The sequence below is a fragment of the Barbus barbus genome (genome assembly GCF_936440315.1).
Source record: "Barbus barbus genome assembly, chromosome: 24".
Lineage (NCBI taxonomy): Eukaryota > Metazoa > Chordata > Actinopteri > Cypriniformes > Cyprinidae > Barbus > Barbus barbus.
In genome coordinates, this window is record NC_136752.1 from 15,260,299 (window position 1) to 15,283,902 (window position 23,604).

Sequence of the window (23,604 nt, forward strand, 5' to 3'; positions counted from 1 at the left end):
TGGAATACTTTTGTGAGCTGTATATTGGTATGTTGTGATGGTTAGAAGCTGCATATGAAGAAAGAAACAGCAGTATAAGCACTTCAGACTTGAGAAGCCTCCACTATCGTTATTGCTTATCTTTACAGATTCTCACATTGGAAAACTGTCATTTTCCACATGAAACCACAGCTGCCCTCACACACAGACATGCACTCACATGCTTCTTACAACACATGAATCTATTTTCATCGGTCACGCGCTTGCTTACACAAATTTACACCATCTGTCTTAATTCCTCATTGTTTGGTTAGTGTGTCACGTTCAAATTTAGCATCTGAAACTGTCCTTAAAGAATTATTGAACACTCATTTGTACTCTTTCTTGATAGAAGGAAAGCAGTAAAGTTAAAAGATTACTTTTTATTTCCTGTTTTAAGATTTGTGCTATTTAAAAAAAATAGATACAATAACAAAAGAAAAAGGACATCCAAATTTTTTTTTAAACTCCCCAATTTGTCAATGCAGTTTACTCAACTTCATAATGTAACAGAGGTTGCGAAAGATTTCTTTATTTTTCATATTGTGACTTGGATCCATCCATCAGTTTTTGATTGAATGGAGGCAGATCTAAATGTGAGTTTGCAGACAATTGTAAGAAAGGAGTTTGTGGATAAAATTATAGAAGAGGTTTTTTATGAAGTATTAAGAGCACAAAAAAGGTTGCATACATAGATGAATTGTTCACTATAAAATCAATAATCACTTCATGCTGATTTTAAAGCTTAAATATGTGAACCGCCAAACCCAACACATTATGGTTTGTCACTTTGTGTGATAAATTTGTGTTTGCACCGTGTCAGTGCTCACGTCTAAAAATAAAGACAGGCAACGCAGCTTCCTCAATTTTTCCGCTTGATGTACTTTAAAGCCACTGAAATGTCCTCCTAACAATGAACAGGTTTCTTTTCAAATTGAGGTCACAGAAAACTCCTAACAAGTGTACACTTGTGTCAGTCTCTCTACAGTGCTCACTGTTCTGTTAGTGCTTTACGTTGATAGGAGCGTACTCCGTGAACTCTACTGGGTCATTGTGCGTGTGAGCTGGTGTGGATGCTGTCTTAACATGGACTACAGCAGAATACATCACGTCATCCTGGAGAGAGAGGAAGAGATGGGATGATTGCACACACAGCATCGCATCAATAAGTTACGTAATCTACAGTAAAAGAAAGTTTGTTTTCACCTGATTGTCTTGTTCTCTCTTTAGCTCTTCACCATCAGTGGTCACCTTTTTATCATTTCTGCCTGCTGCAACATAAAACATCTTAGCCAGCAAGTTCTGATGATAAGTTTGAACATTAGAGACAACAGTCTAATCATTAAATACGTTTTCAACATTTATTTGGTTTTGTACCTATTATTTTATGTTTCAAGAAGAATTTAGGAGTATTTCAGTAGTTATTAGTTATCAGAAGTGTGATTGTGTTCATTTACCTCTGTATCTCCATAATATAAATGCCAGTAAAAGCACTGAGAAAAACACTCCCACTCCCAGTAGAATGAAAACATCTGTGGAGAAACAGAAATGGCTTAATGCTTCTTTTTTTATCAAATATATAGTGCAAATATGCATAAATCTCTCAATGTGAGCTCATAAATGCTCCATGCATGCATTTTAAAAAATTAAATGCAAACACTTGACAATGAGGAAACATATTATAACCATTGTTGTATAATAAAAATCAAAGCCTGTGACTTACATTGAGATACATGTTGTGGAGTCGGTGGAAGTTGTGAAGTTGTGGAGTCTTGTGTTTGGTGTGAAGGTTGATGTGTAGTTAAAGTGATTGTGTGGACATGAGGTTTTTCTGTTCAGAAGCCAATAAGTGTAAGTGATAATACAAAACACACAAAAAATCTTGAAGTCTGCAAGTTGTCATCCTTCTGAATATTTAGATTCTTTGTAAAACAAAATAAATAGTAATGGTGATCTGACAACAGAAATGGAAGAAAACTACCTTCAGCGTGACGCACAGTAAGTCTGAAGGCGACTACTTGCTGAGATGAGACAAAACACTGATAGATCCCTTGGTCCTCTGTGGTCAGTGCTGATATGTGTAGAGAAAGATTTCCTGGAGTGTTTGGATTTAACAGTTTGACTCTGTTCTTGTAATTATCAATCTGCTCATTTGGGTAAATTTCTTTATAATTATTTTCAGTGTAATACATCCATTGTATCTGTTGAGGTTTAGCCAGTAGTTCAGTGCAGGAGCAGGGCAGAACCACAGACTCTCCTGAATATCCAGTCACTGCAACTGTCCTTCTGAGCTCAACCAAATCACACCCTGACAACACAAGTTATTTTCAAATATTTCAGATTAAACCGCAGTAAAAATGCTGTCCTAAAATAATTTCAGGATAATATTTTATAAGTATTGCAATCAAAAAAAGGCCATGCATTGTAAGTACAAGAGAAAATTAAAGGTCAGTGGATGTGAAGTTTCAACATATGTCTGTCACCTGCTCCAAATGTCCACTTACCTTTAACTTTTAAGTGAACATATGTAATACTATTTGTTTCAGTCTTACAGCTATAGTAGCCCTGGTCATCCGTTCTGAGGTCAGAAATGAGAAGAGACAGATTTGTTGGAGAACCTTCATTAAAGAGCACACGTCTGCCGTTGTATTTCTCATCTTCAAATACTTGAATCCATAGATTTCCCAGCTCAAACTCCCAGGTGAATGTCGTGACTGTAGACTGAGGGTCAGCACAGGAGCAGGGCAGCACAACCGAACCACCTGTGTATCCTGTTATTTCTATTGTCTGCTCCACATTTGAAACAATACAGCCTGCAAACAAAAGGGTTTATTCAGAACATTCAAATTTACAGTATAATAAACATGTATAATAGAATGCACAAATAATTTATTTATTATTATCTATATGCAATACTTTACAAAAGAGAAAGCTGCCTGATTTAAACAAGCAACATTTCCCCTTCATAGTTTGTCATTTCTCTTAGGAATTCAAAGAACGTTTTGAGTGAAATGTTGTGGAATTGAAAAATTCAATCAAAGCTCTGTAGGCAAGAATAGACAGTTTTTCTGTCTTAGAAAAATACAAACTACAATTTGTCTTTTTTTTTAATCACCATTAAGGTTCAAAGCTTTTTTGAATAGGTTTCATTTTAGATGTTTTTATTTTTAAATTATTGTTTTAAAGAACTACAGATTAGTTAGTTTCTTCCTATCTCAATTGGGAAAAAATCTGAACTCACCTGTACTGAAATAAAACATTAAGATGAAAAGATATAAGTGGTCCCTCATGACTGGTTTTCATTCACTAATGACCTGACTCGATTTTATGTGGCAGTAGACACAGTCCACAGTCTTAATATTGGTATAACTGTTCAGGAAATCTAACTTCCCGTTTCATTTCTTTGCACAATGGGTGTTTTTTTGCTCTGTGTGTTTTTCTGTTTAAGCAATATTTGTACAGTTCACTGACCATGCTCTTCCATTATATTCAGCTGCAGGACTGTCTTGGTGTGGTGGGGTCAGATATTCTTTTAAAGCAACAAATAAGTGAATCAGCAACATCTAATTTTAAAGATTTAGACCGCTGGCATATTAAGATGATACACAGAAACTGCAGCAGCAGTCTTTATTTCTGAATGACACAATATTTTAGAAGCGGAACTAAATGGACTATGATGTAGTTCAGAGTGTTTTCAACTCAATCAACTCATAAACCATGTGTGTTAAATCAAGTATAATAACGCTCAGTCTTATTTAAAAGCTGTATTATTGTAGGATTGGACACTTTGACTCATTTTTTCCAGTCCTTCCTTTTTCGGATTTAACACTAATAGTCATCACACCACTTCAAACCCTCAAAAATGGAAAACGCTATTGTCAGCCTCGAGATGTTGTGTCATAGATCAGTGCTGCATCTGTGTGCTGTGTGTGACACAAAACACTTTCTGCTGCCAAATCAGTTACAAATATATACATATATTTTAATTTTGATGGTAAAAAACAGCTGGAGATAGATGTGACCAAGGCCGGATTTACCATTGGGCTTAAGTGGGCTCGAGCCCATGGGCCCCGCCAATAGGGGGCCCCGCCCGCTTCCGTTAATTTGATTTGTTTATTTTTCAATAGACCTTTTACGCACTTCCGCATTTTTCGAACGGAAATACGTCAATGAAGTGTATTAGAACTTCCTGTTATCATAGCGGCAGATACGAAAAATGGCAGAGTCGAAGAGTCGCAGTTTCTGTTGTGTTCCGGGATGTTCGTCTTCCAACCAAAAACAGCCCTACCTTTCATTTCATTCTTTTCCTGTGGATCCAAACCTGAAACCCAAATGGATACAGGCGATCCGAAGAGAGGAAGGGCATAGTTTTAATGTAAAAACAGGTAGCACCTATGTCTGCAGCCGGCACTTCGCTCCGGATGATTACAGTGGTGGCTGCGTCGTTCGTCGCCTGAAGAGTGGTGTTGTCCCGAGCCTATTCCCTTGGAACAACTTTACAGCTCCTTTGAGAAGGGAGTCAGTATATGACAGAACCTTCAAACGTCAGATCTGGCTTAACTGCTGTGTTTTGGCAAATTATCAAGGACCTTTTTGTTTTGAAGAGTGAATTAATGTTTTGTATGTAAATAATGTATAATGTGTAAATAGTATGTATAAATAATTTAGTGTTCCTACATATTCGTTCGTTTATTGGTCTGGCATTGGTGATAACGATGCGTTGGTTTTACGCTGATTGGTTATTGGTGATAACGAAGCGTTGGCTTTACACTGTTGTACCTAGCGGCCGCATTAATCAGTATAATGGCGGACAAGCGGTATCGGAGCGGCGCGCTTAAAAGAAAACTAAAAAATGAAAGACAGCGACGTGAAAAGGAAGCACTCAGTAAACTGAAAACGATTACTGGATTTTTCACACCTGTGACACCATAGCCTGATGTACCTGTGGTAGCTGAGAGATGTGGGTGAGTCTGCAACACCTGAGGCTCACTTGTCAGGACGAGAAAAATTCTCATCTGGTTTGTTTTTATGGAGCGATTTTTGTGCCAATATTCATCAAACAAATCCAGTGTTTTGCAAATAAACAATCCGCTTTGCAAAGAAAAACTCGACTTTCAAACAAACGCAAAGTGATTTTCAAATACAAAACTCTTTGAAAGAAAATGCAGAGGTATGGACAAATATATGTATTGTGTTACAACTGTGAGACTCATTTGCCTTTTTATGAGGAAACTTGGCTTGATTTTCTCACAAATGCGACAGGCTGATTTTCTCACACGAGTGCGAGCTGATTTTCTCACGTGTGCAATTGAGCAACTTTCTTTTCCAAAACAGCAGATGGCGCTGTTGGTCAATTTACGTTAGTCTCCCAAGACCTGAAACACCTCTTTACCTTTTCAGACCAATATGAGTGGGGAACAGGTGAGTTTCTGTCTTACTAGCTCTATAATTAACCATTTAGATGTTTTCACAAAGCGACCCTACTACAGTGTCAGTGAAATTCACAACAAGTGCTGTAAAGTTGTTAACATGATTGATTAGTTCAAAAATCAGAGGTGACCTGGATAAACATTTAACTAGGCTGTCTTTCCCTATAAAATCTGATCCATTCTCCGTACCTCTTATCCTCTGTTGGATCGCGGGATATCAACAGCTGTCAGAGTGACTCAGTCGTTTTTTAGGATTGTATTATCTAGTAAAAGAAATGGACAAATACAAGCAGTGTGTGGACAGTGCACAGTAAAAGTGTACAGCGTGTGCGCAGCTTTCATAATACGATACATTTAATTAACTTTTTTTTTTTAATTCTGCAATTTTGCGCCCCATCCAGCAGATGGCGCCCCAGGCGGCCGCCTGTGTCGCCTGTCGGCAAAGCCGGCCCTGCACGCACGTTTACACAATGAAGTTGTACCACCCCTATATACCTCCTTTTATTAGCTAATTAATTCTGTCTGTTACTCATTCCCATTAAACAAACTAATAAGTAATTATTGCAGACTCGCTGTATTCATTTTATATTACAAACTGGAAAAGCTTACTATATTGATTATATTTTAATATTTAAGTTCTGAGTAAAGATAGAATCCATGTGCTTTTTGAACATTTTTATGAACAAAAAACTCGATAATGTAACCATAATCATTGTTTAAAGTTTCCATTTGCGTCCACTAGTCAAAACAATTTGATTTTTATTTAGCTGAAGTACTGCATTTACACCAAAACCAACCTTGATCTTGTTGAGGTTTAGCCAGTAGTTCAGTGCAGGAGCAGGGCAGAACCACAGACTCTCCTGAATATCCAGTCACTGCAACTGTCCTTCTGAGCTCAACCAAATCACACCCTGACAACACAAGTTATTTTCAAATATTTCAGATTAAACTGCAGTAAAAATGCTGTCCTAAAATAATTCCTAAAATAAGTAGTTGCAATAAAAAAAAAAAGGCTATGAATGGCATGCATTGTAAGTACAAGAGAAAATTAAAGGTCAGTGGATGTGAAATTTCAATATATTATGTCACCTGCTCCAAATGTCCACTTACCTTTTAACTTTTAAGTGAACATGTAATACTATTTGTTTCAATCTTGCAGCTATAGTAACCCTGGTCATCCGTTCTGAGGTCAGAAATGAGAAGAGACAGATTTGTTGGAGAACATTCATTAAAGAGCACATGTCTGCCGTTGTATTTCTCATCTTCAAATACTTAAATCCATCGATTTCTCTGGTCAAACTTCCAGGTGAATGTCGTGACTGTAGACTGAGGGTCAGCACAGGAGCAGGGCAGCACAACAGAACCACCTGTGTATCCTGTTATTTCTACCGTATGCTCCAGATTAGAAAGAATACAGCCTATAAACAAAAGAGTTTATGCATTCAAATGAGCTTTACTGGAAAATCTAATAATCAGGAAGAATAAAATCAGAAAAGGTCCTCTCAGGTTTTTTTTTTTTTTTTTCTGTACGTATATTGTGATCAGAAGTATTTAGGGGTCCAATCATCGTTTAAACATTAATAGTGTTTAATGAACAGAACAATGTTACTCAAATCTAATCGGATTCTGTTTATTATTATTACACACAAATACTATTTCAATTTGTTTGAACTACTTCCCTATTTCAAATACAGAGCCACCCTTTTGATTAATCACAAGGCATCTAACATGCCCTTCAGATCAGAGATGCATTTCAATTTCAATTTCTCTCAAATTGTCTAATAATTAAAATCTATTCAGGTGTGAACAGACACACTCTGTAGTTTGTAGAAACATCATAATTTTAATCATCCATTCCTGTTGTCAGGTATCAATGAATTAGAATTTTTTTTCTTTTTTTTTTACTGTGTTAAACCAGAGCAATATTCATTGCTGACTGATCTCACACTGAGTCCCCTTGAATAACACAAAACCTAAACTCACCTGTACTGAAATGAAGCATAAAGAGGAAAAGATATAAATGGTCCCTCATGGCTGGTTTTTACTCAATCTGTCAACAGCCTTAACCCATTTGTGCACAAATTTTTCTAAATGGTTTCATGCATATAGTTGTGTTAAAAGTGTCTTATGTGGACATGTTCTGCATTTATGTTCCCCAGGTTTTTTTTTTTTTTTTTTTTTTTTTTCGTGAAAATTGTATTTGAATGTGCTGCAACTATAGCTGCTGGTGGGTAAATATGTTGTATGCACCCCTCAATGTCAAATTCGAATAGGAGGAGAACATTTGGAATCTAACTCAAAATAACTGCTTTCAAAAGACCAATCTTTATTCATAAACAAATATATTATGTATAAAAGTCGAAGAACTTTCAATACAAACCCAAAAAAGCTGCATAGCTTATAGTCTGTAGGATAAAACACCCCCAGCTAGGGGGCAATGGGTTATTACTGTAGTTATTCTGTTCTGAACATCAGATCCTTTGTTTTTCCATCAAATATATTCTAACTAGTTGGTTGAATAAAAAGATTTACCTCAAGTTAGCGTTTCCCCCCCACTCTACCCTATAATGCTAACTATATAGGGACTAACAGTAACCCTAATCATGTTAGCATCATGTTAACAACATGCTAACATGTTAACACAAGCAAAATTTTTAAAACTAAATTAGCATGATTAGCACGTTGCTAGCATGATGTTAACATGTTCTAAACAAGCCGTTAATATGATTAGCATGATGCTAACAACATACTAATATGATTAACATGTTGTTAGCATGCTGCTAGCATGATGCTAACATGTTTTTAACAAGAAGGTAACATGAGTAGCATGATGCTAGCAACAGTATACCCCATTTCCCCATGATCTATGTTATATGTACTTACAAATCATTTGTCAACTATAGTTGCCGCTTGGACTTTTGACTAAGTATTTCTTGTAAGTTTTGTTTCATTTGGATGATTCTAGAGACCTTCATGATTATGTAGATATGTCAACAAAAAAATGTATTAGTAATATGAAAATTATCTTTCTTTGGCAGGGTTTGCCTTCGCCATGCTTCCCCGAAGCAGGGGTAGGAAGTTTACAGCCTCATGTGACAGGGAAGAAGTGAATACCTTTTTTTTTTTTTTTTCTCTTGAAATCCTTTATTTGGCTCTTTGCTTGCATGTCATTTAGACATAAAACATGGATAACATCTAGAAAAATACTTATAAAAGGAAAATGACAACTATAACCTGCGGTTGCCGGTGGGCTTAAATGGGTTAATTCTGTCTCCTTTTAGCTGTCTTAGAAACTGAAACGCTAGTTACGTATGTAACTGTGGTTCTGTGAATTCCGGATGACCGCCAGAGGCGGTGCTTAAGCACTTGTGGATTATCGCTGCGCCAGCTAGACAGGTCAAGATAATATACCAAAATGGTCACATGGTGACATAGGTGGAGCTTCGAATACATGAGCCGTTGCGGCTGAGTATTCGGCCTCGACACGCTCTTCTCGCGTTTTCTCATGCATTCTGAATGACAAATAACTCTGGCGGTCATCCGGAATTCACAGAACCACAGTTACATACGTAACTAGCATTCGGTTTAATTCCTCCTGACCGCCAGAGGCGGTGCTTAAGCATTAGTGGATGACTCGTACCAACACAGTCATGAGGAATGGCACTCACCTGAATAATTCAAGACTGCTCCTGAAGAAACGCTGAACTGACAGTATGCAGGGTAGCAATGTTGAGCTTCCGGGCAAAGGTACAGGAAGAAGCCCAGGTAGTAGCGCACAGATATCTGCCATAGAAACGCCCCTAAAAGCAGCCCAGGATGTCGACACAGACCTAGTGGAATGACAAGAAACACTCCCTGGTAGAGGCTTTTGAGCCTTCTTATATGCCATAGTGATTACTTCCACCACCCAATTTGACAATCTCTGCTTTGATACAGCAGTCCCCCTCCGAGCAGCACCATAACACACAAAAAGCTGATCTGTTTTTCTAAGATGAGTGGTAGCAGCCACATAACACATCAAGGCTCACACAGGACACAAAAGGTGATCCCGTAACTGGTCAAATTGGGATCCAGACTGAAAAGCAGCCAAACTGATTGACTGATTTATAAACTGAGGAAGCAGAACTTTGGGGAGAAAAAATGGGTTTGGTCGATGTACAACCACAGAATCTTCTGGCAGCCAATGCATGCATAACTCACTAACGGACAAGGCATGCAGCTCACTAACCCGCTTTGCCGAAGCGAGGGCCAACAAAAAAACAGCCTTCAAAGACGTCTATCTAAGGTCAGCTGCCTGTAAAGGCTCAAAAGGTGGTGAACAAAGAAAATCAAGCACAAGTGGTAAATCCCACCCCGGAAAATGAGGTTTGCAAGCTGGTCTCAATCGTCTCGCACCCTTTAGAAAACTACAAATAAGAGCATGGGAACCAAGAGATGACCCATTAACCGGTACATAAGCAGAAATTGTCACAACATATACCTTCAGTGTGGAGGCTGCTTTACCAGACTCCAAAAGCTGTTGTAAAAAGCTTAACACTTTCGGTATGTCACAGCACACAGGGTCCAATCCCCGACTCTTACACCACGAAGAAAAAAAACTCCAACGCGCTGCATAGAGCTGACGTGTGGACACTGCTCTAGCACTAGCTATGGTATGAACAACTGCAGGCTCACAATCAATCAAAAGAGTGTTGAACCCAGTGGCCAAACCCAAAGTTGCAGACGAGCTGGGTCCGGGTGCCAGACAGCACCGTCCATCTGTGACAACAGATCCTTCCGAGGCGGAAGTTGCCACGGCCTGCCCTCCAAAAGACTCAAAAGCATGGGAAACCAAGGCCTGGCTGGCCACCGAGGTGCGACAAGTAATACTCTGTGACTGCACTGTGCTATCCTGTGGAAAGTTTCCCACAACAGCGGAAGAGGAGGGAACGCATAAAGAAGGCAGTCTGGCCATTCGTGCGACAGAGCGTCCTGCCCTAACGGACTGGATGTCTCGGTTCTTGCAAACCTTGGTTGCTTGACCCCGAGAAGTGAACTGCCCTTAGCGATGCTAGACGAGGAAGAGACCACGTGAGGATCTTGCAGAGACCCGAGTGACCTTGTGTCTGATCGGATGAGCACATGGCGACCATCCAGAACTGGTAGAAAACACTGCAGGGCAAGGAAGACTGCACGTAGCTCCAGGAGATTGATGTGATCCCTGGACCGAACTATAGACCATTGACCATAGACAGCCCTGTGATTCCATGTCGCTCCCCAGCCGAGGAGAGAAGCATCGGTCATGACCACTTCTCGGCAAAAGGGAATGACCCCTAGCGGTACTCCTGACATCAAAAACTCCCGGTGATTCCACCGTCTCAACGCCTGAATACAGCGATTTGAGACAACTATCAAGCGATGACGATGTCTGGCAGGGTTCAACCGCAAACCGTTGTTCCACCACTGAAGCGGCCTGAGATGGAGCAAGCCCAGTGGTATCACAGAACTGGCCACCGTCAACATCCCCAGAAGTTGTAGCAACACTCTGTTTTGGAAACTCACTCCCAGCCAGAAATGAGCAATGAACTGAAGAATGTTGTCCGCTCGGGCTTGTGATAGGGTGGCAATGTAAGTGATTGTTTGCATTGGAACCAGGCAACTCTTTGCCTTGTTTACAGAAAGACCCAGCTTCTGCACGTGCTCCAAGAGCAGACTGGTGTCGTGGATAGCTTGAAGTCTTGAGGGGGCACACGGCATCCAGTCGTCCAAGTAGGGCAGGATTCGTATCCCTCTGGACCATAGAGGATATAAAGCTGCTGTCATGCACCTTGTGAACACACGAGGGGCCAGAGACAAGCCGAAAGGGAGGACTTTGAACTGGTAAGCTTAGTTCTTGAAACTGAAACGAGAAACTTTTGATGATGGGGAACAATCGGAATGTGAAAATAAGCATCTTTCGGATCGATGCTCGTAAACAAGTCTCCCTTAATGACAGCACGAAGAACGTCGGCTGCACATAACATCCGAAAAGGGAAAGTTTTCAGAAAAATGTTCAAGTGCCTCAAGTCTACAATTGGACGAAAACCGCCGTCCTTTTTGGGAACCAGGAAGTAAGTTGAATAAAACCCGTCCCTTTGAACAAGGGGGTGAAGTCTTTCTATTGCTCCCTTCTCCAACAGAGAACAAATATCCTGAGAGAGAGCCATTGAACGAACTGCATTCCTATTACTGTGGGAATAATCCTTGAGAACTTTGGTGGCCGGCGTCGAAACTGCAGGGTATAACCCTTGCTCAAAGTAGTCCAAACCCAAGGATCTACTGTTGTCTGCCTCCAGTACTGCAAGTGTACACTTGAAAAACGATCGACTACCGGCCCAACCAGATCATACCTTGTGTGTGTGGCCTTTAGCAGCAATGGGGGGACGCTGACGTGGGCCCCCTGGCACTTGCCGCTGATGTGGTCGAAAACCTTGCGTGTCCTCAGCGATACAAGGTCTCTATGGACCCGGAGACTGTGTGGTAGAGCGCTAACGAAATCATTGCTCTGGGATTGTCATGTGATGACGAACCTGAGTTGGCGGCAACTTGAAAACAGGACCTCGTGAGTCTGGGTGAACTCGGACAACTTCACTCTTTTGACCAGAAGTTCAGAGACATTAGGTCCAAAGAGGTGTCCAGGAACAACTGGAAGATCTCTTAAAGTCTTCTTGCAATCCTCAGACAGTTTAGCCTGTGCAATCCACACCTAGTGACGGGCTGCCAGAAATGTGGCTGTAAAGGTACCTAGTTCATGTGTAACATGGCCAATGGTCAAAAGAGCAGTTTGGAGGAATTGAGAAACTGAGGGGTCAACATTTGCCGATTCAAGTGTACTGGTAGTGGCGAGAAGCAATTGACACAATGTGTTCTCAGCGCAGGTTATATATGCAGTAGACTCATATGCCTTTTTCAACAATGAGTCTGTGCGACTGCATTGAACACTGAGACAACGGACATTGTCTCGTAGTGCCTCATCCGGTGATACTACTAGGGCAGCAACAGGCTGCTCAATTTCTGGAGCACGGCCCGCACCAATAGTGTCTGCATCCGTCATTGACGCCAGTATACGAGCAGTCCTTGATCACCTTTTGGGTACCCCGGCTCCCGTCAAAGCATTAGAAAATTCCGCCATGAAATCCTTACACGGTGGCATAATAAAGTAAGATCCAGCTGATGCTTGCCTAAAGAGAACATTAGACTGAGCTGGTTGTGTAAGCGAGCTGAAGATGGGTTTAAGCCCGAATGGACTGAATCCTCACTAGAGCCCCCAGCTTTTGACAAACAAGTCTGGGTCTCTTGAGGGAAAGATTGTACACCGACGTTCAGATGATCCTGGAAAAAAGATTCAGAAGCACTTGTAGAAAGCACATAAAATTCGGTATGACGCGAAGGAGAAGAGGAGCTAAGGGGCTCTTCCTCCATTCTCCTGCTTGATCTCTTCTCATCCTCCTGTGAAACAGTTGCAGGTGAGATAGGAACCACCGGTTGAAGTGTCTGAACAAATACATTTTTTTTTTGTCTGAACAAAAAAAAAAAGACACATAAAAAAATTTTGAATCTGAAGGAGGCGTTTCAACTCTGACATCTCCAATGAAAGAACAGCCACAGTTTTAGAAAGTGAAGTTTCTTCCATATGATCTTTACGTGAAGATGCTTTCTTCTTTGAATGGGGAGCTGCAGATGCACCACGCTTCCGAGTATGAGTGGTAGATTGTAAGTCTGCATCTCCAAGCCCTACTGCAGATTTTGGATCCAATTCTGCAAGACGAAGTAGTCTCTCAGACATGGGTAAAAGACTACAATGCAAGCACGGATCCGTAAGGGCTTCCTTTAAATGCTGAATCCCCAAACAGGGCGGGCACATGTCATAGCCGTCGTCAGGAAGGAGAGTGCTAGGGCACAGTTTACAGGTCAAGGAAAACCCAGTAGCAATAGAACTCTACGTGATGGTCACTTCAAAAATAAACGGGGATTGTCAGTGTACACGCAGAAACACACTAGCCACCAGACAGCACCAAGAGGCACAAGTGTTTTCAAAACCTCCAAAAATTATCCAATCGACGAGGAGCCTTCAGCCTATCAGAGTGAAAAGGGAACGATAGCAACCGGATAGCACCGAGAAGCAGAGTGTTCCACAAAATCCTATACACATGATACCATAAACGGAGGGCCGTAAACGTATCAGCGAAAAAAAAAAAAAAAAAAAGCTCTGAGTGTTCAGTAACAATTGCAGAGGAGAACCGTCAACGCATTAATGTAGCAGCACTAGCATTCGAATCAGCGGGAACCGCTGATATATTGTTAGCTTGGTAAAAAACACTAGCCACCGGATAGAACCGAGAAGCATAAGTGTTGCCGAATATAACAGGCCAAAAAAACAGCTCACCAATGTTGAAGAAATCCAATCCAAGATCCTTAGAAGCGAGCTGTCACAGCTTGAGAGGATGAGAATTCGCTGCTCCGGTAAGCTGCATTTGACAGCGCAAGATCACTGAAGAACGACCTAAGTCATGTGAGAAAGCGAAAGAGGCCGAATACTGAGCCGCAACAGCTCATGTCTTCGAGTCTCCGCTTATGTCACCATGTGACCATTTTGGTATATTATCTCGACCTGTCTAGCTGGCGCAGCGATAATCCACTAGTGCTTAAGCACCGCCTCTGGTGGTCAGGAGGAATGAAACAGAACTTCATGTTTCTTTTCTTCTCATAACATAACGTTTTTCCCTTTTCCTATTTAAGCAGTGTTTGTATCAAATTCTCACTAATTGGTCATTACTACCATCAGTTTTCATTGCACCAAATTTAAATTGGTGTATACATTTTTTGTGACACTTGCACTATGAATGACATTTAGACATTTGAGATTTAAGGTATGTTTACAACCAACAGTCTCGTAATATTTTTTATATATCACACTGTGTTGGAAATATCTATATGAATATCAGTGTACTGCAATTGAAGCTGAAACTTTCACATTGCCACAAGGAAGAGATGATTTTCTTGAAGTGGAATATTTGAAGTGGCAGAAGTGAAAGTATGCAGATGGAATGAAGAAACCAAAAAAAAGAGCAACACACAATCTCAGAAAGGAGCCAGATGCCAGTATTAGGACATCAGGAAAAGACCAGTCTGTCAAGATCTACTGAAAAATCCAGTGACTTGTAACTGTGGACAGAGTTCGGCGTGTGTTCTCAGGACAGTCCAAAGGTGTCCTCAGTGCAGAGAGATGTTCAATCCGAAGCCTGTTTCACGCACATCCATCAAAGTTGAAGATCTGTTGGAGAGAATGAAAAAAGGAGAGCTATCTTCTTCCAACCATCCCTCGGATCCAAGCTATGCTGGACCTGGAGACATACGGTGTGATGAATGCACTGGAAGAAACCACAAAGCCGTCAAGTCTTGTTTAATGTGCCTGGCTTCCTTCTGTGAAAGTCACCTAATACCTCACACCACAGTGCCCTATCTGAAGAGACACAAGCTGATCGAAGCCTCTCCAGACCTGCAGGAAAACATCTGCTCCAAACATGACAAACTCAATGAATTCTATTGCCGTACAGACCAAAAATGTATTTGTGCTTCATGTGCGTTGAATGAACACAAAGAACATGATATGGTTGAAGCTGAAACAGAAAAGGCAGGAAAACAGGTGAGAACTTGTTCATGTTATATGCCTGACTTGATGGGTTCAAATGATTTTTAATGTTTACATCAGTTCTCTAAGGTAAAATGATTGTAAAATGCTGTAAAAAGAAAGTTGCATATGTTAGCACATGATCATAGCAGTAAACTAGTTAGACCAGTCAGGGAATTTAACCCTCTGAGGTCTGAGGTGATTTTGGGGCCCTTGAGATGTTTTGACATACCCTGATATTTGTGATATTTTTTTGTATTCAGCACAAACTGTGCTACAATAATAAGTGACCAAGATGGATGTACATGTTTGCATTTTTTTAGAAAACTATTATGCGTGGTTAAGTTTTGGGGGGAAAAATGTAGCTGAAATAAGGCCATAAAACCCACACTACATAGTCCTGAATAAGACTTTTGAGTAATCAGTCTTGTAGGGTAGAATATTTACTTCACAGTTGTGTGAAAATCATTCTGCTTACTCATTCACAGAAAACAATATATTGATTTAAATTTTTAAAGACATGTTTTGTGATTGAAAGCCAATATGCGAGGGGGTGGCAATGGCCTTGAATATTAATTGATTTTCACCTGAGAGACAAAGGGCCCTCCCCTAATGGTCCATAATGGCCCATCAGTGTGACTGTGACTTTGAGGCAGGTAAGAGAGAATGTGAGGAGATTGAAAAAAAATGTTTTTTTTAATTATTTGTATTTTATTTACAACACAGTATAATCAAAACATACATAATGAAGGTCAAAGACACATTATTGTGAACACTGATCTAACCACAGAGATGTGAACAGACTTTCAGTCATTCCTGCAACAGATTCTGTTCAACGAGTGAAAAAAGTAAATCATACCTGATATATACGTGTGTTATTTAAGTAGTTCTGCTTCTTTCCATGGATTCAAGAAAAAAAAGAAAAAAAACAATCAGTAGTCAAGGAGCTTGTTTTACCATAGAATATCAGTGTAGTTGAACATCTGATGTTGGTACAGCGCTCTCAGAGGAAAGTCAGCAGGATTCATCTGTGGTTCAGGTGCCTGATTCAATAAAATACAAACAACCTAAAACATTTGTGAGCTTGTTAATATCAGGAGCATACATATGCTGTCATATGTAGTCATATAGCCTAGTATGTATGATTTTGTAGTAGCTGTTATGATTCTGTAGCCATAGACTCACGTAGGCCTATACTGTGAACTACAAAAGGATGTAACTTGCTTTGTACTATATAAAAATTATATTTTATATCTGAGAAACTAATTATTATTGTTTAGCACGCTATTAAATATATTTGTGAACATTAAACATTCTTAGATGGTAGCATTCATCATGTTGTCGTTTCGGGAAAACCCAACTAAACGTGTTCAAGTTTGTCACAATAACAGTTTACTAATGCAAAAAAGAAACATTACTTACTTCAATTAAGGCTTACTTCATTTAAAACAAGATACTTTTCTATAGATATAACTCTCATGTTTCTGTTGAGAATTCACTTCATTTTAGTGACGTGTTTCTAAAAGCAGCTCACAGAGATGGAGAAGACAGAGAGCGCACCCTGTCCCCCCCCCCAAAAACCACAAAGTTTTGCTGTAATTGTGAGTGTACACAATATAAGTAGACACTTAACAGTTTCGATTGATGTATAACACTTATTTGTGTGACCAAAATTAACAGTGTCTTTTGCACTGATCTGAAAAACACCGAGCTGGTATCCACCGGCGACCCCAGATTAATATGCTTCCTTGATGAGCTACATCATTTTTTTTGTACCCTAAAGACTGAGATTGCAGAAAAGCGAAGGGAAGTACATCAAAGAATCAAGGAAAAACAGAAAGAGCTGGATGAGCTGAAACAGTCTTTGGATACACTAAAGGTAAGAACAACACTGCAGGAGCAATCGTGAGTGGATGAATAGAAACACATTAGAAATTAATCTATACAATTATATGAACCATTCTGACTAAGTTTATGCGACCTGTTGATTAAAATAGTATCAAGAAATATTGCTAATAAATAAAGCAATGAGCAAAACAAAGCAATTTGTTCTTGGTAGAACTGACAATGTACCTGAATTTATAATTGTAAGTTACTGAATGAAATATAGATTCAAATGCAAAATTGGATGGATAATTTAAAAAAATACAGAGAATCACAAAAAATCAGCTGCTACTTTGTATGGATTTAACTGAAGAGGTTGAATGAGAGGAATAGGGAGAGAGAAGCCACACTCTTTAAGCCACAAAAATTAAGCTTTTTTTATGGCATGATGAAGAGCCTTTGACATTAATGTAACCTTTCCATAACACAAAAGGTTCTTTATAGTATAAAAAAAGGTTCTTTAGATTATTAAAATGTTCTTTACACTAACAAAATAACAGTTATTTTAAGAACTGTTCACTGAAAGGTTGGAGAAATGGTTCTTTTATTGTGAAAACCTGGTTTGCAGCTCACTCTGCTTTCTAACAGTGCTCCGCACAGGCTGCATTAGAGGAAAATGAAAAGATCTTCACTCATCTGATCCAAACTATTGAGAAAACACGCTCTGAAGTAGCAGAGCTGATCAGAGCTCAAGAAAAGATGGAATATAGTCGAGTTTCACAGCTTCATGAGCAGCTGGAGCAGGAGCTCGCTGAGCTCCACAGGAGAGACACTGAGCTTCAGAAGCTCTTAAACACGGATAATAATGTTTTATTCCTACGGGTAATTGTTATTATTTTCTATATACTGTATGTTACTCTTTAATGACTTTACGCCTTTAAATTGAGCAATTTTTTTTACATGTAAAAATGCAATTTATTAGCATGAAAATCCAGTGTAAATGTATCAGTCTGTTTGGTATTTCTCTTTACAGCATTTCCAGTCTCTTTCTTCACTATCTGCTTCTGTGAACTCACCCAGCTTAACTGTCAGTCAGCATATTAAACCTGATCTTGTGAGGAGATCACTTTCTGATCTTAAATTGGAATTGCAGAAATTTGGCAAGGAGGAGTACAAAATTATTTCAAATGGTGAGAGAAAAAATATTTAATAATAATGTAAAATAATAATATAAATGTACATAAGTGAGACTTTCACAATAATAATGCTCTTTTATCTGTATGTTCACAGTTACAAATTTTCAGTTGAGATTTCCTTTTGAGCCAATCAACAGTGAGGATTTTCTACGATGTAAGAGACATATAGTTCACTGTAAATATACTCACATACAATGTTGCAAAACTGTGGTTAATTTATTTAAAAATGTCACTGATCTGTTACATGTTAATGTACCCATTTGTGGTTTTGTGTCTGCTTTTATCTCCAGATTATCAGAAGTTTACTTTGGACATCACCACTGCACATGATGAACTCCGAGTTTCTGAAAACAACAGAGAAGCAATATGTCGTGAGACAATCCGACCATATATTCAGCATCCAAACAGATTTGATTTTTGGCCCCAGGTTCTATGCAAAGAAGGTATAACTGGACGATGTTACTGGGAAGTTGAATGGGAAAAAGGAATATGGGGGGTCTATATTGCTGTTTCATATAAAGGAGTGGGAAGAAAAGGACAGGATCGTATTCACTGGTTTGGACACAACAGTCAGTCCTGGAGTCTGGAATGTTCTCCAACACCTTGTATCTGGCATGGCAACAATAAAACTGAGATCTCAGGCCCTTTATCCTCTAAAATAGGGGTGTATGTCGACTACAAAGCAGGAACTCTTTCCTTTTATGACATTTCTGACAAGATGACCCTCTTACACAGAGTCCAGACCACATTCACTCAGCCTCTTCATCCAGGGTTTTGGTTCAGTATGTCTTCCTCCATAACGCTGTGTGACCTGTGAATAAGCATAGCAGAAGTATGTGATGCTTTTGCTGTTTATTAAATATCTGCGTAATGTTACTTTTATTAAGAAAGTAAAACGAAGCACTAAATACAAATTAGATTATGTATTTAAGATTAAGATTTTTGTTGCACATAAACATTCCATACTGTGAGAAACTAGAAAAGTGAAATGTTTGAAGGCATGAAATATACACTTTGCCTGGCATCATTTAAACTTCTTTTTTTTTTAAACAAACATTATTTTCCTATATATTATGTAATAGTGACACAATACTTATGTGGATAATTACACAATTTTTTTTATTTTCTTCTAAAGATTAAAGTTATTAATACATTCATGAATATGTATTTATATATTTTTGCGTTCATATTTAAAGAATGCATATGACTATAACACATATAAAGAATGCATATAACACTGCACTGTATGTTTAAATGCAAGTACAGGGGGAATGAATCAGGTGATGAAGAATCAGGAGGTTTTGGAGTCTTATAGTTCTGACTGGAGCTATGACCCAAAAACAGCAAAATACAGGATTTTATATGAGTTTCATGTGTGTGCGTGCGTTTTTGTGACATATGAGGACACAAATTAATATAATAACATGGTTATGACATAGGTATTACGAGAAGGTGACTTATGAGGACATTATCCCATGTCCCCATTTTTCAAAAGGCTTATAAATCATACAGAATGAGTTTTGTTGCGGAAGTAAAAATGCACAAAGTTTCCTGTAAGGAGTAGGGGTAGGTTTAGGTGCAGGACGATAGAAAATATGGTTTGTACAGTATAAAAACCATTATGCCTATAGAATGTCCCCACAATTCACAAAAACAAATGTATGTGTGTGTGTGTGTGTAAACCATGTGTAACTCTCTTTGTATTGTTCTTCTCCTGTTGACCCAGATGGAGACTTTTCTTCACACACTGATGGTCAAAATGTCAGCAAAAACAAGTCAGCAAAAACAAACAAAAAACCAGTCGACTGTTTATCAATGTAAACTATATATATATACATACATATACTGAACACTGTACATGTTTAGTTAAATTTAATACAAAATAAAAATCACATTGGATATATTCAGTGTTTACTTTTTCATTTTACCACTCACGTCATTAAATAGCCTACATAATTACAATACAATGAACACACATTGACTATGGGCATGTTAGTATAATCATTTAACAACCAGAAATGTCCAAAGTGTGTATGCATATTTACTGTATTAAAAATGGTAAAAAAAAAAAAAAAAAACGCCCTACACACATTTCCGTTTCACCATAGGCCTATCTGCAAAATGTAAATAAATATAAAGTGTCAGATAGTCACCCTCGCGAGAAGAAAACAGATCTAGGTCTATGTGAGATGTCATCGTGTACTGTATTATTAACATACAGTACTCATTAAATCTAGTATAACGTGTTTAACTTCTTTTGTGAAACTCGATTGAAACCTGCTTCAGTACAAACCTCAAACTCACTTTCTGCGTCCTTGTTTCGCTTGTGCAGATATGAGGCTCGCACCGCAGAAACACCATGTGGACTGGGTAATGATTACTTATTATGAAGAAGTATAAGTTTTTGAAAATCTCCCAATGTAAAATGATCGCAAAATTGTAATCTTTATAAGAATAATCACATATATTAACATCTACAGTATGAGGCACAGCATTGGTTACTGTAGCTAGGAAACCTTAAGCCTCCTATTCAACCACATGACCAAAGTTTCGCTTTTCATTTGACCATCACACATAGAACGCAGAACCAGTTTCTATCATGTTGACTCGGTCCCTGGAATCATAAAGGAGTATAGTTTATCCACAGAACCAGGTTGAGAAGATGCAGAGAACAACCAGGCAGAAAATCCAGGAGAAACAGAAAACAATAGAGGAGCTGAAACAGGCTGTGAACACACTGAAGGTGAGAGGTGATTATTTTGTTTTGCACTATAGTTCTAAAGTTTTCGGTCAGTAATATTTTTTTCAAAGAAATTAATATTTTTATTCAACAAAGATGCATTTAAATGGGGGGGGCACAATTCACGTTGTGTGTGTGTGTGTGTGTGTGTGTGATCGCGTGCAGTTGCTGACGCTATAATATAAGAACTGGTTCTTGATCACCAAGAATGATTTCTGAAGGATCATGTGACACTTGCTGTGACTCGTAATGGCTGCTGAAAATTCAGCTTTGCCAGCATAGTATTGGATTACATTTTTAAACGTATTGAAACAGGAAATAGTAATTTTAAATTATAATGATTTTTCACAATATAACTGTTTTTACTGTATTTTTAATCAAATAAACGCAGCCTTGGTGAACATAACAGAGCTACTGACTCCAAAGTAATGTATTTTGTATAGTCATAGTGTTTGTTGGAGAATTAAAAACATCAGAAATTAAAATTCACCCTTTACTCTTTACCTCATGTCATTTTAAACCTGTGCGACTTTCTTTCTTCTGTGCAACATAAAGAAAGATATTTTGTATAATAATTCGCTGGTTGCCCTTTTTATGTGCAATTACAATGAATCCTCATAAACATATCACAAAAGCAGTTCTAAAGTCAGCTTAGTAAGAAGAGCAGACCAAAATCGAAGTTTGGCTGATTGAATTTAAACTGGACTACTTTTTTCTGTCTCCTCCCAGCACTCTGCTCAGACAGCAGTGGAGCACAATGAGAAAATCTTCACTGAGCTCATCCTCTCTATTAAGAAAAGACAGCATGAAGTGACACAGCTGATCAGAGATCAGGAGAGGACTGAAGTGAGTCGAGCTGAAGGACTCCTGGAGCAGCTGGAAGCGGAGATCGCTGATCTCCAGAGGAGAGACACAGAGCTGGATCAACATTCACACACAGAGCAACATTTGCCTTTCAAGGTAAAGCCACAGGCTGCCTGAGGCATTTTATCTGGTTCAGTGCAAAACATTAAAAAAATATATATTTTTCTTAATATACACCTTTCAGAATCTCTCTGCCTCTTCTGAATCTGAGGAGTCATCCGGTATGACTGTTAATCATATTGGACTGAGGAAATCTCTCACTGATCTAAAACAACATTTTGAAGATTTTTGTCAGGAGGAGATCAGTAATATCATCTCTGTTGGTAAGAGACTCCATCCAACTTTTAATAATTTAAATTATTTTATTTTATTTTAATTTATGTTATTTTGCACTACAAATATAGCATGCAATCTACAGTATTAAACTTTTCTTGTAATGGCACTTGATCTCTCTTCTTTTATAGTGGCAAGAATTCAGATTTTACCATTAACCAGGAATCACTTTAAACAATGTAAGTAAAAAAAAACACAAAAACCTGCACTATTATGTGACTATAGCTATATGTGAAACTTGTCACATTGTCATGCAGTATATAGTATACAGTATGTGTAGTATTTTAAAAATTTAGAATTTACAAAATTTACAAAAACAACCGATTTTTTTCAATTGTCGGCCATAACTGACAATAACAATCACATCATTTCTAAATCGTTTTCCTTAGATTTTTGCAGCTTTACTCTTGATCCCAACACAGCGATTGAACATCTCGTCCTCTCTGAGAACAACAGACAGATGACGTACACTGAGCATTTAGGGATTTATAAGTTCCCCTGCAAGGTGTTTTGTAAGGAGAGTGTGTTTGGACGTTGCTATTGGGAGGTGGAATGGAATGGGGGCTGTGTGCACATATCAGTCTCGTACAAAGAAATTAGTGGCAGAGGAAAGGGATTAGTCGGTATGTTTGGAAACAACAACACATCTTGGAGTCTGCAGTGTTTTCCCAAGCCTGTTTTCTGGCATAAGAGCATTAAAACTGAAATCCCAAGGCCTCTATCCTCTAGGGTGGGTGTGTTTGTGGACTACAAAGCAGGAACTCTGTCTTTCTACAGTGTCTCTGATACAGTTACCCTCTTACACCGTGTCCAAACCACATTCACTCAACCCCTGTATCCTGGGTTTTGTTTCAGTGCATCAGGTTCTGGAGATCAGCTCAATCTAGACAACTCTGGGTCAAACACTAATGTGTTCTCCTCAGTGAAATTATGTGATCCATAAACAAGTATTGTGATCTCCTTATCTAAAAGCAGCATTACAGTATATAAACATTAACATACACAATGTTATCACATATTAAAAAAAACGTACAAGTAGTATGACAGGAATGATTATATTTTGAAAATGCAAATATGTTTCTGTTTGTAAAACAAAACATTTTGAAATTTTATAGCCTGTATTTTTTTTTCCCCCTTTCTGTTGACCTATGAAAGAATTCAGGAGAATCTCAGCTGAGCAATAAAACAAGCCCTAATAAAGTGAAATGTTTGCTACTTGACTGTTGGACAGACATTATTAGCAATAACATTCTTCTCACAAATTTGAACAAGGAAAATCTATCAGGACAAAACACTTTATACAGTGTAAGGTATAAATTATTTTCCCATCTAGGAATTTCCTTACCAAAAGAAGTTTGTGAAATTGTAGTATAATTTTATTATTATTTTTTTTTTTTTATAAAAATGAATTAAAATGGAGTAGCCTAACAAAAAATTATTAAAATGTAGTAACAAAAATATCACAAAAAATTTCACAAGTAAAAGCGCAAGATGTAAAATCTCACTGGTTACTACAAGTAAACTAACTGTTCCTAGGGACAAAAAAGATGA

General features: G+C 38.5%; 3 protein-coding genes across 3 annotated transcripts; 2 read left to right on the forward strand and 1 right to left on the reverse strand.

The window, feature by feature from the left end:
* Positions 1-382: 382 nt before the first annotated feature.
* On the reverse strand, positions 383-3,366 carry LOC306843647 (polymeric immunoglobulin receptor). Its single transcript, XM_079375237.1, has 7 exons — positions 3,260-3,366; positions 2,523-2,831; positions 2,000-2,326; positions 1,742-1,849; positions 1,476-1,550; positions 1,225-1,289; positions 383-1,134 (listed from the first exon to the last, which is right to left on the reverse strand). Exons 1-7 carry the CDS (start codon positions 3,306-3,308, stop codon positions 1,021-1,023), a joined length of 1,047 nt encoding a protein of 348 aa, XP_079231363.1. The 5' UTR covers positions 3,309-3,366; the 3' UTR covers positions 383-1,020.
* Positions 3,367-14,505: 11,139 nt separating this feature from the next.
* LOC306844370 (tripartite motif-containing protein 16-like) lies at positions 14,506-20,018 on the forward strand. The gene is made up of 6 exons (XM_079376454.1): positions 14,506-15,111; positions 16,880-16,975; positions 17,569-17,802; positions 17,954-18,110; positions 18,211-18,270; positions 18,407-20,018. The coding sequence occupies exons 1-6, from the start codon at positions 14,692-14,694 to the stop codon at positions 18,931-18,933; spliced, it is 1,494 nt and encodes a 497-aa protein (XP_079232580.1). The 5' UTR covers positions 14,506-14,691; the 3' UTR covers positions 18,934-20,018.
* A 399-nt stretch (positions 20,019-20,417) lies between these two features.
* Positions 20,418-23,267, forward strand: LOC306844371 (tripartite motif-containing protein 16-like protein). The gene is made up of 6 exons (XM_079376455.1): positions 20,418-20,486; positions 20,695-20,859; positions 21,586-21,816; positions 21,905-22,043; positions 22,185-22,232; positions 22,443-23,267. The coding sequence occupies exons 2-6, from the start codon at positions 20,779-20,781 to the stop codon at positions 22,994-22,996; spliced, it is 1,053 nt and encodes a 350-aa protein (XP_079232581.1). The 5' UTR covers positions 20,418-20,486; positions 20,695-20,778; the 3' UTR covers positions 22,997-23,267.
* Positions 23,268-23,604: the final 337 nt, after the last annotated feature.